Source organism: Nestor notabilis, unplaced genomic scaffold (assembly GCF_000696875.1).
Source record: "Nestor notabilis isolate BGI_N333 unplaced genomic scaffold, ASM69687v1 scaffold20699, whole genome shotgun sequence".
Classification (NCBI taxonomy): Eukaryota; Metazoa; Chordata; class Aves; order Psittaciformes; family Psittacidae; genus Nestor; species Nestor notabilis.
This window is the reverse complement of record NW_009944336.1, coordinates 2,598-18,815: the sequence shown is the minus strand read 5'-3', so window position 1 is coordinate 18,815 and position 16,218 is coordinate 2,598. Positions and strand designations below refer to the sequence as shown.

At 49.7% G+C, this 16,218-nt stretch overlaps 1 protein-coding gene across 1 annotated transcript; it reads left to right on the top strand.

Annotated features, from left to right (window-relative positions):
- Window positions 1-31: 31 nt before the first annotated feature.
- Window positions 32-9,129, top strand: CBX6 (chromobox homolog 6; the record flags this gene model as incomplete). The annotated part of the gene is made up of 3 exons (XM_010022389.1): window positions 32-99; window positions 300-366; window positions 8,158-9,129. Coding segments are annotated over 3 exons (1,107 nt in total), but the record flags the coding sequence as incomplete, so codon positions are not given.
- Between the last annotated feature and the right edge of the window lie 7,089 nt (window positions 9,130-16,218).

Genomic DNA, 16,218 nt, shown 5'->3' with positions numbered 1-16,218 from the left:
TCTGTCCCTGCCCTGTTGCCTGTGCCCCGGCAGGTACAGCACCTGGGAACCCGAGGAGAACATCCTGGATTCCCGCCTCATCGCTGCCTTCGAGCAGAAGTAAGTGCTCGTCCCCCACCCCAGCTGGGGGTTGCAGCAGGTTTGGTTGGGTGGGTGAGCGGGAGAGGCTGTTTACCCTCCTCTTTTCCATCCTCCCCCCACCCATTTTGTTTTTTCCTTTTTTTTTTTTTTTTCCCCTTAAACTTGTTTCATGGTTTTGGGAAAAGTTTTAACTTCTTGACAAATTTGACTCCCTCAAGGGAACGAGAGCGTGAGCTGTATGGGCCCAAGAAGAGAGGACCTAAGCCTAAAACTTTTCTGTTGAAGGTAACTGTTATTTAAATAACTTAGGCCTAGCTAAATGCGTCTCAAACCTCACCAGTGCATGCCCTTGGAAAGGATGGACTTTCAAGTGACTTATGCCGGCTGCCTGGCTTGGGGGATGTGGGGACAACACGATGGGAAAGCAGGTGGAGGGGAGAGCGTGTGTGCATGTGATGGGTGCCCCAGCAGGACGGTTGGCACATGTGGATGTGTACGGTGAGGCTGCAGTCTCTTTTTTCAGTATCCTCTTCCTTTTTATGGCGTTCTACTGCTGCAGTGGAGAGCTAGCCAGCCCTGCTCCCTTTTCCTTCGGCAGCCTCTTCCAGCCAGCCTGTGCCCTGCAACTTAGCAGCATGCTCAGCAATTGGGCAACTGTGGCGGGAATCCCACTGCCACTTGTGCTCCTCTGGTTGTGTTTCAGGATATAGGTGCTCTGTGGGAGTTTCATGAAGGGTTCATGTTTTGATCTGTAAACTACAGGCTTGTTTTGCTCTCAGTGAAGAGCAAGGAAGGTAGTCCTTAGTGCACGTGTCGTGTCCCGTCCTGTCCCCCCCCTCGTTCTTTACTTAGTTAAATTAAGAAACGTGGTAGCTATGTGACTGCTGTGAGAGCTCTGTGAATTTATTAGTTTACAAGCTCCTTGCTTTGCTGATCTCTTCCCCTTTCCTCTTCCAACTGTCTCAATGTCTGATTTCAAATGAACGTAGAAACAGCACACCTTTGTATGATTAAGACAGATGAGTGAGTTCATAGTTCCCCTCGTTTTGATCTGGTATAAAGCCCTGGAACAGCCAGGATGGACCCTGTGGTAAGGCATCGCTATCACTAACTCATCCTATGGCTTTGGGCAAGTCATTTAGCCTTTGTGCATGTTTCCCCATCTGTGAAACAGGTTAATACTTTCCTTTGCCTGGCAGCGGTAGGAGCTTTACTCAAGTCAGTGCAGCACTTTTAACTGTATGAGCACCAGAAGGAGCGGTGAGGGGGTAGGGTGTCACCTCTCCTCTGCTTTAAGAGGACATAATGAAGCACGCAGAAGAAGTGCAGGAACAGGCATATTCTGATGCCCCAGGGGACTGTGATTATCCTCAGAAAGTCCTTCTGATGGAACTGTCCTCCCTCATTGCCTGTTTTTCTGCTAACAGTTTTCTGTATCTGCAGACTGAGAGCTACAAACATGACTGATATGTGTTACCTCTTACGCTTTATTCAGAGAAACTAGACTAGTTTGGTTTTCTCTTTCTGGCAGTCATGCATTAAATGAAACCCTTGTGTTTAGGTTTCCAACAATGCAGAGGAACGCTTAAAGGGGAACCACCAGCTTAAAATAGTTCTCTGCTTGAATTAAAAAATACTGGTATTTGTAACACTTGACATGGTTCAGAGTGGTAGAGAAGTGTTTATGCTGCGTTTTTAACTTTACTGTGTGTAATCAGTTTCTTTTTGATTCTGAATGTGATACGGCAAAATCCACTGCCAAATTTTCAGTCATTTAAAAACCCCAAACCAACCTCCAAACTCAAAAATAAAACCCACTCGTGCCTCCTCTTCTCCCCTTGCCCTTTAAAAAAAACCCCTAAACTTGGAACGCGAATGATTCAACAGCATCCTTTGAATCACACCCCTGACACGTTCCTTTGGCACATCTTCCTTCTGCCAGCTTCTCAAACACTACTGAAAACCTGTAGGTTTGCAGCGCTGGCTCGGTACTTTATAGAAGATGGATCACGACAGGGAGTGAGATGAGCTCTCCTGAAGGCTGGTGCCACTTTGTGGGAGAGGCTGGCAGGGCAGCTCTGGGAAACGGAGCTGGTGAACCGATTTGTGCTCTCTGACTTGCTGTTTTTCTGTGACTTTGTGTCCTACCCTAAAAATAACACCCTAGGCTAGGCATCAGGAAGTAACTCTATCTCAGCTAGCCAGCCCTACCTGAACTTGTTTGAGCTCTATTCAGGTGGACCACTGGCAATGCAGCTGTGGCCAGAAACAGGACAGACCAGCAGGATAGTTTGCATCATGTGCATCACCCTGTCAGTCTTTCTGACCTGCCAAAGATGCATGTTTGACCTCTGCCACCCTGCAGCACCACTGCTGCTGGGAGAGGAGTGGGATTTCATTCTGCCTCATGCATTGCTAATGATGCTTTTGGTTGCTTCAGCTGCAGATCCTCTTGTTAGTGAGAATTTCAGAAACAGGGAAAGAAACTTGATTCTTGCATCCCAGAGGGAATCTTTGGAGTTGGCAGTTAGAACAATATTCTTTTTGAGCTGCTAACTGAACAGATTAAGCCTGGGTGCAATGATGTTTAAGCAGGAGTCTGGCCTAGGAGTGCTCTGGTAGACTAGTCTGCCCTCGACTCAGTGGCTTGCTAGGATTTTTCAGGTGTACCAGTGCTTAAACTTGGGCTTCCAAGCCTCCAGTAAGGTATTAAGTGCTCTGATACTCCGCTCAGTCCCCTGGCTTGTGAGGGTGATTTAGTTTGCAGTTGGGGCTAGGTTTATCCTAGGATTAGTTTTTGAAAGCTGTGGGTAGGCACCCAGAGGGATTTGCAGAAAGCATTCCAGCAGGTTAGTGGCCCACGCCTTTGGGGAAGCTTTGAAAGGCTCCATTTTTGGCCACCTGCTGCCTTTATAAGCTAGGCTCCCGTTGCTGAGAGCTGTGTAACACTTGCCCTTTCCATCAGACTCCAAAGGGAGATTACAGCCCAGGCTTTGTAATATCACTATCAAGATGGCCAGTGTTGAAAGTGACCCCTGCAAAGTTTTGGGCAGGAAATGGGTCTTTATCCTCTGCATACTAGGGGCAAACTTTCCCACAGCTGAGATGAAACTTGGCAGGAGGTTGTAATTCTGAGAGGTTGCTCATATGTCACAAGCTTTGTGCTGAGCGTATGGGAAGCGGAGTCCTTGATCTGAAATGGGCAGCTCTGTACATAAGGCTCTTACCTTACTACTTAGGTGTCTGGCTGAAGTTGTTCTTGAGGATAGGCTCTTCAGCTGCAGGTCAGAGTGGAAGCTGGTGTGAGGTTAGGAAGAATCATAGCACGTGCTATACTGATCTTCCTCTTCTGCTCAGTTTGTTCTTTTTATGTTGCTTTTCCCTCGGCACTCCACTGTGCAGAATGCAAAACTTGCCAACTAATCTAATAAAGTCTATCAAGTGCTGTTAAGAGACAGTGCTCTGCAAGCTCTGTGAGTGGCTAGCAAAGACACCTACTTGGGATGGGTGTAAATACTAAGATGAAAAGACTGGAGAAGGTTAATGGAGAAGTAGGGGAGAGTAGAGGAGGGGGGGAAGAAAGGGCCAAGCAGCATGGTGTTCTGCCACTTTGCCCTTCCTTGAACTCTAAAGTTGGAGTTGGGTTTCTTTTGATCTCTTCCCTGTTCGTAAATTATCCCCAAGTGGTTTGAAAACAGACCATTCCCCTTTGTAGTATTTTGTTCCCCATCCAGTAGGGAAACTTTAGTTTATGGCAGTGTTACTTGGGAGAACTGTGCTATGAACTGGCTTGCTGTTGCCTTCTCACTTGGAAGACTGCAGAAGAAAGGGGGTGATAAAAAAGGCAGAATGGCAGCCAAAAAGGGGAAAGAAGAGCTTTTGCGGATGCTGTTTGGAGCAAGGACTGTGGGAATGTAGGTGGAGAGTAAAGGACAAAGTGGAACCAGTAATTTATGAGAGAGTAGTGCTACTGTGGTGCAGCAGCACTACTGGAAACTGCTTGATTTTGAAATAATTATCTAGAAATCCATTGCTTTACAAGGATTTTTTGTCTTGTTTTTTTTCTCCTTCCAAGTTGCAGAGATTTTGATACAATTCAGGTAACAGAGGCTTTTCTAAGCACATGTCCATGTACGTGCTTGTGTGCCTCAGTGCGTTAAGGGAATGAATGAACAAATACGCTTGCTGGGCCTCAAGGGACACTTATTCAGAAATAGTATGGAACAGGGGAGATATGCTAGTTCCCAGGGGCAATGAGGGAGAGCTGTACAGGCTAAATAAAGGTGATATGTATCCCAAAAGGGAAGAGGGGGAAGGGAAGCAATCCTAGCAATTGGCTTGCTGTTATGACGGAGCACTGCAGCAAGCCTCCAGAAGCTGCATCCTGATGTAGGCTGAGCTGTAAGCAGAGAGTGAATTACTTCGTATACATGCTGAGTACTTCTCCAGCAGTGAGCAAATCCTGCAGGTGAAAGCCGCAAAACCCAGAAACATAGTTTCCATTTGGAAAACTTCTGAGTTAAGTAGCAAACTGTGGTGAAATGGTTGAAAGGATTAAATGGGTTTGTTTTTCAGAGACCTTATGCACATGTGGCTGGTGAGTGTGATGAATAGATCCGTACCAGGGAAAAGTGCATTTCCAAAAGATTAAACTGAATGCTGAGTCTTCTCCAGACCAAAGGTAGCATGTTACTTAATGTGAAGTTGGAAGTGGGAGAAGGAGAGCCCAGAAAACATGCTGTCTTCTTCAGGGAAGAGATCTGAGCTTGTATAGTTGATGCCTGAATAAACCTGATCCTGTGGTAGGAATAGTGAGCTTCGCAAGTGAGAGGGCTCTGGGGGCTGGTCTTAGATAAAGCATCTGATAATATTTTTCTTGAAACCTTACCTGGAAAAACAAGCTTAAGGTAAGCTGAATATTTACATATTGCTCTTTGGAACTTGCACTGAAGCTGGTCACTGGGGGATAGCGGTGTTGCTCTAGGGGAGAACTGTTGAGTGTCAGCTTACCCTCTCTCAATAATCTGGCTAAAGAGATTGATGCTGCACATAGTCTACCTGGAGACTACTGAAACTAGAATTTAATAAATGCAGGGAGCTGAAATACAAATTAGAAACAGCTTCAGCCTTGAGGAGATAACTGGAAACACAGACATATCGCAAGTAAGGGAGACCTAGTGGTTCTGGCACACTGGAAAAACCCTAGCAGGGCTCTTTGCTAGCTGCTGTGTAAGCACAACACCCAAAACAGGTCTCTCTGTCAAAACAGGGCAGGAGCTGATAAATGTGCACAGGCTGGGAAAGTAAAAACCAGCAGGACAGTGGAAGTGGCTGGGCGATGACCATCCCAGCATTATCACTTGTCATTTAATGTGTTTGATGGGAACCTATGCTGAGGAATTTTGGGGTGTATAAGGCAACTGTGGGTGTTTGTTACTGCTTCCCCCAGGCTTGGGGGAGGCTGCCTCCTTTTTCACATGGGTGATGGAAGGCAGTGCTGTGGGAAAAGCAGCAATTAGACTCAACTCAGAGCAGCATGTCACAGAGGGGGCAGAACTCCTTACTCCAACATGTGATTTCAGGGAAGGGAATTAATCAAGATGATGTGTGGTGTTGGTGTCAAGAAGGGCCATGAAAAATGCCTGTGTCTACCTGCTGAAGCTGTGGACCAGGGATCTTTACTGGCACATCTGGCCTTCAGTACCCTCTGCCTGACTTCCCTGTCCTGCATTTTGGACTGGGACATTGTGTTGCACTTCTTCTCAGCTGAGCAGTGGTAAACTGGCGAGAAGCCCAAAGCACAAGAGCAGCAATGCTAGAAGGGCTGGCTGTGATGGGCAAGGAGTGGAAAGGAAGAATGAAGTTGTTAATCCAGGCAGTGCTGGTATATAATGTCAGAAAGCAAACTGTAGCTTAGTCTGGTGTCTGCCATCTGCTTCAGAGGGACCTGTGAAGAGAGGAGGAAGCACAGCCCTAGATGTGCATGTCTCTGTGCCTGTGACCTCCTCATGGGATCTCTGGGGTCTCTAAACTGTGGAATGTTGGGGATAGCTGATACATGATGCAGGGAGTTCGTCTGGTGCTGTTGCTGTGCTCCAGCATGCAGGACATCTGGGACAAGAACTGTGTCTAACTATTCATTCTCTGAACAGTTTTGGGCATGGAATAATGTGTGAGGCTGAGCAAAGAGAAACTAGCTGGAAACTGGGATGCTTCTGCTTCGTTACGACATGTTGAGATTTGTCTGCCCTGAGGATACTTCCCTCTAGCTAGGTGAAACGGCACCCTTTACAGCCCAGGGTTAATGTGGAGAGTGTCTGTGCCTGCCTTGGCAATGTGTTACTCATCCCTGTTTCCTTGACAGTCAGCTAATAAAAACTCTAGAACACCTGGTTCAAATGAGCCTTCAGTCTGCTTTTTCACATACAGCTGAGGAAGGAAGCCTCATCTTTGCAGTCCTTTTAAAGACAGGATACAAATAGTACTGAAGGGCATGATCGTCCAGCATTAGCCAGGGAGGAACAAAATGTCTTCACATCTTGTTTTCTGCTCGCTCAGGATCTTCTTTGGTTCCCATGGGGATTTCGGTGGGAGAAGAGGGGCACTGGGTAACAGCAAAGCTCTGGGGATGTCTGGGGCTTTGAGCTTACTTTGCAAGAGCTAGCCTGGGCCCCTTGCTTAGATCTGTTGGATCCCTGTCTTCACACGCACATTTTTTTCCCCAGGCGTTTCTTTGGTGGGAGGCACAGGCTGCAGGGTGACAAAGGAGATGGTGTTGGAGTGCTTAAGCTCTTAGCTGGCAAGAAGCCATCCCGATCTTGGCGTGTGCTAGGGGGCAACGGGATGGAAAAGTTGGGGAAGAAAAGCAGCTGTCGTCTATAGCACTGCAGTTCTTATCGTGCCCACGAGGTGGGGGAAGCTGCTCACTACATGGGCAAGCGGAGGGGCCTCGCCTGTCCCCTCCAGGCCCGAGTGACTTCTCAGCAGTGGTCACAGGCAGGAATAAGGAAGGGGATGGTTTGAGCAAGGAGCGGGGTGCACGTGGGAGGCTGAGCTCTCAAGCAGCTGTGCTCTGACAAGTCGTGATGTAAGAACATGCTCTGGGTTTCCATGCCCACAGGGTCTTCAGGTCGTACTGCCTCAGCTTACCAATGAAACTGTTGTTTCTGCTGCCAGAAAACGTTCCTTTCTGGTGCATGAATCGGGGCAGGCTTTGGCACTGTCTCCAAGCACCAGAATTGCTTACAAGTCTTGTTCCCCTGCCCTGGCTCTTGAGCAGGACAGGCACCAAGCAGTTGAACTGATGCTGTTCCTGCTTTGTTTTATTAGTAAGTTTCAAACAACTGTGGTGGTCAAAAGGACAAGCTAGTCTCTTTAGAGATGCAGTTAAACTTGACTTGAATTCTAGCTGCTTGGCTTTAAACACTGTACCTTGATTTCCACAGCGGAGTGAGGATAAACACTTTCTTATGATCTCTAGTTGAAATTAAGCTTCAGATCTCTGCTTTTCCTGTGTTTAGCTAAGACAGCTCTGTCAGACCACCCTCACCTGCCTCCATCTGTGCTTCTCAAGGCCCCTGTTGGCCATGCTTTGGTTGTGGAAGGGGAAGAGCAAACTGGATGTGTTACTCTTCCTCTCTCCCTTGTCTTGTGCTTATTTCGTAGAGGAACTGATACAGTCCCCTGTCTTGGGACTAGTATGTAATTTTGGATGGCTGACAGTGGAGGGTTGTGCAGGTTGGCTGGTGATGACTGAGGAGGACCTTGGAAACCATTATCTATAACCCAGAAACACAGCTGGAGGGTGGCATTTTCCTCCTGTGGAAAACACGTATCAACAGGGACACAGCGTAAGGAGAAATTAGCTACTCAAAAAGGATGTACAGTGCCTCCTGCTTGTATGGTGGCTGTGCCATAGCCATCAATAGTCCAGATGTGTGTATGTGGTCTTGTCATTAACGTGGGTATAAATGCGACACAGCATTGCTGAGTTGAGAAATGCCTGATTTGAGACTTGGCTGCTCCTAAGGCTGCCTCTCTGACCCTGTTTTGTTTTCTCTCTCCCCACCACCGCAGGCTCGGGCCCAGGCGGAGGCCCTCCACATTGGGGATGTACACTTTTCTGTCAAGCCTGGTTCCAGCACCTCCTCTCCCAAGCTCCACTCCAGTGCCGCAGTGCACCGGCTCAAGAAAGACATCCGGCGATGCCACCGCATGTCCCGGCGTCCCCTGCCCCGTCCAGACCCCCAGAACGGCGGGAGCATGGCGGGGGGGGCCGGCATCCGTCCTCCTGTCTCGCCCTTCTCGGAGACCGTCCGCATCATCAACCGCAAGGTGAAACCCCGTGAGCCCAAGCGCAGCCGCATCATCCTCAACCTCAAAGTCATTGACAAAGGTGGGAAACCAGCCAACGGTGCTGGGGGCCTGGCTCGCCCCAAGATCCCCTCCCGAAACCGTGTCATTGGCAAGAGCAAAAAGTTCAGCGAGAGCGTTCTCCGCACCCAGATCCGCCACATGAAGTTCGGCTCCTTTTCTCTCTACAATAAGCCGTCCACTGCACCTGCCCCATCTCTGGAGGGCAAAGGGGAGGCTGAAAGCTCCCAGGCGGCCTCCTGTGGGCTCATTATGGGCTCCACCCCCTATGATGCCCCCAGCTCCAGCTCCTCCGGCTGCCAGTCACCAGCCCCCCACTCCTCCTCTGACCCAGATGATTCCCCTCCGAAGCTGCTTCCCGAGACCCTCAGCCCAGCCATTCCCGACTGGCGTGAGTCAGAGGTCCTCGACCTCTCGATCCCACCTGAGTCAGCTGCCACCAGCAAGCGTTCTCCCCCAGGAGGCTGCAGTGGGGGGCAGACACCCTCCTTATCCCTCTCTTCTTCCGACCCGGAGCAGGAAGCCAGCGACTGGCGTCCCGAGATGTCCCCTTGCTCTAATGTGGTGGTCACAGACGTCACCAGCAACCTCCTCACTGTCACCATCAAGGAGTTCTGCAACGCGGAGGATTTTGAGAAGGTGGCGGTGGGTGGCGGTGGAGGAGGCAGCAAGTGAGCAGCCGGGTCCCCCTGCTCCAGCCATGTGGGGGGAGCTCTACTGCGAGAAGTCGTGGTGCGAATGGCTGTCCTTAGTTCTCTCCTTCTCCCCTTGGCTGTCCCTCTGCCCTCACTGCCACCCTTCCTCTTCCTTTCCCCCTGTTCACTCCCTCTTGCCTGGAGGCTGGAGCGTGTCAGTGGCAAGGAGTTGGGGGCACCTACTGTTCCTGGGTGTCGCTGCTGCTGGGAGGAAGCAGGGAGGGTCGTGGTGGGGCTGGGGAGTGGTTGTTTGTCCTTGAATGTGGTGTTGTCCAATGGGCGGTGGAGCCTTTGGGGATGAGGGATGGGTGAGCGTGTGTCTGTGTACCTGTGGGGGTGGTGGGGAAGGTGCTCTACCTCCTCCTTCCACTTCCATCACTGACAAAAACCGAAGAGGAGCTCCAGACCCTTGAGGGGAGGATATAAGAGGATTAGAGCCTTTGCCCATGCCCCCCAAGCCTTCTCCCATAATGTGCATGCAGTCTCTTCCATTCCTATGTGTCCCCTTGCCATGACACTGATCCTACCATCCTTCCTCCTCTTGGTCTGCGGTCTGCATCTGCCCTCTCGTCTGCTGTCCTCATGGCAGTTCCTGATCCAGATGCCCCCAGAGCGAGGGGAAGAGGGGCAGGTGAAGCCCCATGCCTGGAAAGGTGCTTGAGACAAGGCTAGGGTGGTGGGGGTGTGCCATGCAGGCTACACCCCATATCGGCTTCCCCTTTCCTGTGACTATTGGTGCTACCTTGGCAGTTGTATGGGCACTTTCAGGTGCCTTGCTCCCTCCTCATCATCTTCCAACTTGCTCAGCTCTGCGGGGGGAAGGGAAGAAAAGGGGAGTCTGATTCTGGCCCAGATCTTCCTCCTGGTGTTCATCACTTGCACTTGCTTGGGGGAGAGGGCATGAAATGTCCTTCCCCAGCCTTCCTGTGGTGGAAGTGGGAGTGGGCCTAGCATCCATCCTTCAGTTTGGGGGAAGATCCACTAACAGCGTGGCTGCTGCAGCTGGGAGAGACTGGTCTTCCTCCTTGAACGTAAGCTTCCCCCCAGCTCCTTCGGAAGGAAGGAGGGATGGATGCTAAGGCAGGTTGTTTCCTCTTCCTGCTTCCTTTCATCTCTCCTGCTCTTCCTTCCCTGTGGTAGATGGCCTGGAAGAGGGTTCCCCTTTCTGTTTTCAAGCATCTGAATCAGCCCTTGCAACTGTCAACCAAAGGTGCTAATAAGAAATAACTCTTTCTCACATCATACGGATGTGCGCTGGATCTCTTCCCCCAGAGCTGTGAACTGATCTAGAAATTCCTTCTCTTTGCCCCAGCAAGTAGGAGTGAGCAAGACCACAGCTTACTCTTCCCCTGACCACCTTTGTTCACATTCAGAATAAGCTCTCCTTTGCCTACTATTTCTGACTTGCTCTGTTTCTGTGTGGGTCCTAAACTTCACGGCAAGATGCCGTTCCTTTGCTCTCCCTTCTACCCCTACTTGCACAGAACTCAGGCTGTAGGGGTAATGGAAAGAGGTGCTGATCAGTCAGTGGGAGAGCCTTACCCTCTCAGCCCTGTCCCTGGTATTCAGGAAGGGGCAGAGGAGTGTCACTTCTACATAACATGCTGCAGAGGTGAAAAGGGTGGAAAAACTTCCCCATGCCAGGGCTTGGCTCACCTAGTTACAGATCTGCCCTGGGTGGGTGAATATGAGTGGAATTAGCCCCTCTGGTGCTTCCACACAAGGATGCTCGTGAGCTGCTGGCTCTGAGGAGTGCTGTTGTGTGGAGTGGTGATTTTGTGGTTGCAGCGGTCTGAGGATAGAAGGGAGGCAGTCTGTGGGAGAGAAGTAATATATGTTTGCCCAAGAGGCGGCGTTGGGGTGGTAGAGGGACAGACCAGCTTCTGACCTTAATTTGGGGCTTCTGTGCCCAGAAGCTTGCCTATTCCCTGCCTCCAGTGCCTGGGTTGGTAGAATGCTGCCCTCCCCACAGGCTCCTCCTGCCTTGCGGCCAGTGGCATTCAAAGCCATGGGGCAGGGTGAATTCGCATCACTTGCAGTGGGTGTCTGCGCAGACAGTCCGAGGGGGATTCCAGGTGCTGTTAGCACCACCCTTTGCACACCTCTTTCTTTTTCTTTCCTTGGTTAAAGAGCTCAGTAGACTCTTTTGGGATGCAGTTGCATTCACGGTTGAAGCTAGGGGCAGGGAGAAAGACTTCCCTGATCCATTCATCAAGCTAAGGCTTCCTATAACTTGTTGGACTTGTGTGCGTGTCTGTGTTAATACCTGCCTGTATTTCTCGTGTCTTGAGGGGGTTTTTTTAATTTTTTTTTTTTTTTTTTTTGCATCTTTCCTGTGCCTCGCACACCCGGGGATCCCTTATTTTAGCATAGCCTATCCATTTGACTGCAGCCTCAAAAATGAGCGGTTTGTAGGCATAGGAAAAGCTAGGAAAATAAAGCTAGGGAAATAGCGAGGAGATTCTTCTCTCTTTCCCCCCTTCCCCTTCTCAACAAGAACTATTCTGTGGCTGTGAGATAAGAGGAGCTTCTTTGTGGGGTGGATGCAAACTGGCCAGTCACTTTAGGTTGTTGAGTTGCTGTTTGGTGTGTATGTGGTGATGTGTTTTGTTTCGTGGTATTGAGGTTCTGGAAAAAAAAAAGAAGCATTTAAGTGGGAGATAAAAGGGAACTTTAATAGGAAACTCTTGATGTGTTTTGGCCAAGATGTGTTTTCTTGGCAGAATTCTTTTCCCCAGTGTCTCTTGTATGGTGTTCTTTGAGGGCAGGGGACAGGAATTGTTTAATTGAAGGGGTTTTGCCTTTCTCCAGAGTGACAAGCAAGGGGACTGTCTGTGAAGAGCAAAACAGTGGGTCATTGTAGGGATACTCCGTGAGGACCTTCTTCCTGTGGTGAGGAGATGAGGGGACTTGTTGTAAGCAGAGGAACCTGTGCAGTAGATCCTCTTTGTGGAGGAAGAAAGGAGTATGATCCGGATTGCAGGCACAGCTCAACTGCTTGTGTGACAAATATCTCCCTGGGTGAGTCACCAGGTGGGGACCAAACCCTGAACCTCTGGATCCAAAATGAGGATCCCATGCTGGTTTGAGTTAGAAGTTTGCTAACTTGAACACACAGCAGCCTCGAGTTCCCTCAGGTGGATGAGCCACTTGAGGCTGACTAGCCTACCTTTGTATTCACGTGGGTTGCACTCCTCCTTCTGAATTTTTGCCCTTGCTCCTTAACAGAGATGGGAAAGAAGATCCATCCATGCCTTTTAAAAAGGGCATGGGATTGAGGGAGGAGTTTATCTGAAAGTATCCCCTTCCCTTCCCCATAACCCCTACGAAAACAAAAAACAGGGAAATATTCTCTGTGCCTGTGCCATGTTTGTTCTCTTGTTGTCGTGTTTTTAGAGGAGATTTTATGATGGAGTGGAAAAAGTGAAATGATTAGTTTTGCATAAAAAAAAAAGAAAAGTTTAAAAAAAATTTCTACAGGGAGAGAGCGAGAGAGAGTTTAAAAATGATTAATAAATGCAGTGATTGCACAAACTGTAGTGGTAATAGAGATGGTCCTTAGAGAAAAGAGTATTTTGTAGTATTGAAGCATGTGTGTCTGGGATGGTGTTTGCCTTGCTTGAACTGGAGGGAAAGGCATTCTGGGACTAAGCAGCGATCTCTGAGCTGAAAAGGCAAGTTGCATGTTGGAGGAACCCTGTCTACAAACCCTTCCCGTTCTTGCCTCCCAAGTGTTGGAGTGAGTTCCCTTCCCTCCCATACCTCTCCTGTGAGCTAAGGTAGAGTCTCCAAGTGGTTTTCCGGCCGAGCGGCCCTCAGAAATGGCTGGTTGCGTTCTGCCAGAACGTGGATCGGGCCACCAACATGGAAACAGTTGACTTACTTTGCATGCACAGCAAGCTGCTAAGATTTGGGGTTGTCATGTACCTTTCCTGCCAAGTCACTGTCTCTCTTCTCTTTTCCCTACCCCATATCCAAGCAAGATTAACCATGGTGGGCTTATCTCCTGGGAAGCAGATATGCCTCCCCTCTGTAGGGTCTCTTAGCTTCTTCTAGCATTGGGTGGGGAGTGTCATTTTTCCATATCAGATTCACCACGTCAAGACAGAGAACAGAGTCCCATCTGTATGTATTCCAGCATCTGACTGTCCACATCTTCAGAGGTAGACAAGAGAGCTGCCTTGTGTGCTCTGAAGGTGCTTCCGAGTGAGGTATCACCTCTTTTTGAGGCCAGCAAATGCTGGAGGCTTTGGGATGGGGAGACGAACACCATGATGGGACTGTGTTCAAGTGAGGGCTGTCGTCTTCTGCTCTAGCTTCCTGCAGAGTGGCAGGGAAGAGTTGCTTGAACATTCATTCATTCAAAGCTTCCCCATTCATGATATCTCTGCTGGGTGTTCATCTTATGCATGGGAATGACTGCAGGGAAGAGGGAAGCTACCAGACGTTGGTGTCTGAACTGAACATAGCAGGCAGGGGATGCTAGGGCAGCTTTTCTTGTCTGGACTTCTCTGGTGCCCTTAGCTTTGCAGTGGCAGGTGATGGATGTCTCGGTGCCTCCCACAGCCTGGGCTGCTCTTGGGAACTTCCTCTCCTCTCTCTGCCCATTGGGCTCTGTCAGTGCTTCCCACAGCCTTCAGCTTGGAGCAGCAGCCTCCTATCTAATGCTCTCCTTTTCTCGTCGTTGAGCAGAGCAGGACTGGGGAGATGTGAAACTAATGAGGTGCAAGTTCCTTCTGGGATGGAAAACAGACAAATAGTGTGGTGAGCAGGCCCAGCTGTGGTGAGCCACTGCTTGATTTCTGTTTTCAAAAGAGAAAGGGAGCATTTCTCTGCATCTCCCCTTACTGAAGTTCCCAGGGTAATTTTATGATATAAAGAAAAAAAAAAAAAAAAAAAAAAAAGGAACCCTTTACAATCCTGCTTTTTACCAGGTAGGAGCTGTCTCTGAGCTGAGTCTTCCTAGGGATTTCACTCCCTTTCCCAGCTTCTCTTTGTAGAGGAGGTTTTTGCAGCTCCCAGTGTTTGGAGATGATCGCTTTTCTAGGGACCTCCTGGCAGAAAGAGGTTGCCATGCTGAAGGATGGTGTCCTGAGGCCCCCACACTTATGCCCACCACAGGTTGTGGCATTAGTGGGGCTGCTCAGGACCAGGTCCTTCTTCCCAGGGAGGTGTAACAAACCTGGAGTGCGTGTCTGGCTAAGTGCTTATTTCCCCCCTCGCCTCCTTCCCCACTTTCCAAGACCTATTCCTCCTTGCCTGGTGCATCTTTTTACTCCAATGTCGCTTGCTTTTGCTGCATTTTTTCAATTACCCATAATCGTGCAAGAGCTGGGATCTTATTTACTTTTTATATATAAATATAGGAATATAAAAGAAACCCTGTCCTCTTCCCTCCCCGTCTCACCCACCACCCTGTACGCAGCCTCCCCAGTCTCTGCTCTGAAGGTGGTGTGCCGTAGAGGGTTAATTTGGGGCTGGGGATTCGGTGCCTCCTGGATTCTGTTCCTTCTTGGGTTGCTGTGGCCTTTCTGCCAGCTGTGTCACTGCCCTGTGCCTCCATCTCCCTGGTGCAAAAGGCTGGGGGCTTGGAGGGGACCATCCTGCTGAGGGTGCTGGCAGCCCAACTCCTGTGGCATTGGCATGGAACCGGAGCAGTGCTGAGTATTGCTTCAGAAATCCCCCTCTCCCTGTCTGTGCTTCCTTCCCCAGGTAACTCCAGGAAGTATCTTCACTTCATTGGTGCTTTGGGGTTGAGCAAAAAAGTGGCTTTATTTTCTTTTCTTACTTCTATTTTCTAGGTCCCTCCCCAGAGTGCAATGTCTATGGCTTCTTTTTGGGGGTGTAGATGGGAGGAGATGTTGAAGTCTATCTCTGTCCTCACCTTTGCCCTTCCGTCTTCTACTTCTCTCTCCTGCTGCTGCTGCCCTGTGTCAGGCTGGTGGGGTTTGTGCCCTTGTCTGTGTAGGGTCAGCAGTGTTGGCACCAGCAGCTTTCACATGTGTTCTTCGTCGTGCATCTGAGGTGCCCTGTGTTGCACCTGCCTTGCTTGTAAGGATATCGTGGGGCCCCGAGATCTTCCTTCGCCCTTTAAATTTCTCCTTCTGGGAATGAAGGGAGGTGTAGTCAGTTTGCCCTCCCCATGGTGGTGGGCTGCCTCTGGCAGTTCTTTTTTCTCTTCCAGCTTCTCTGTGGTGGGAAACAAAATGTCTCCAGGACTGTCTGAAAATACAGTCCTTGGGGTGAGAATCCCCCTGCCTTGGCTTAGTGCTGTGCTTTGAGCCCTTTCCCTCCAAGGCACCCATCTGAGCATGCTGGCAGAGGCTGCACTGGGTATGCAGGAGTGGTGATGCCCCCTGCACTCCCAGGCTGAGCAGAGCAGGGAAATGGATAGAAAGGCGTGGGGTGCAGCATAGGGCAAGAAGGAAGGTGAATAGTGAAAGAAGTAAGGTGACGGAAGAGCTGCTGGATGCAGTCAGGGTGATGCCAGCTTCAGCAGCAGCTCAGAAAACCTATTTAGCAGGAGGGAAGGGGCATGGTGGGGACAAGCAGCTGAAGTGTTACTTCCCACCGCAAGGCCCTGGTTCTTGACTTCCTTTCTTGTTCAGCTGAGCACTTTGAGCTCGCGCTAAACTGCAGGAGCACAGCTGGGTGCATCAAAGCACTTTGGGGCCTCGTAGGGCTGCATGCTCCTGAGCAGCCCCCTGGCTGCACCCTGTTCTCCAGGGCTGCTGAAGGTTTCCCTCTGGGCGGAGCAGCAGGTAGGTGCTCTTTAGCTGTTCTGGAGGGACCCTGCTGCTTCCAGCCTCCTAGCTGCAAAGGGGGACATCATCTTAGGTCAAGTTCTCAAACAGAACCACCACAAAAAATAATACTCTTTAAGATGACTTTTTTCCTCTAGGAAAAAAAGTTGTCATGCTTGCACCTCCCCTAAGCTAATCAACTTGATGTGCTGTCCTCCCCTCCTCTCCCTGCTGGTAAGCCTTGTGTGCTCCTTAAAAATAGAGGACTCTCTATTTTGGGATTATGTTTTTGTTCCCGTTTGTTTTCTTTTTGCATAGAAAGTTGT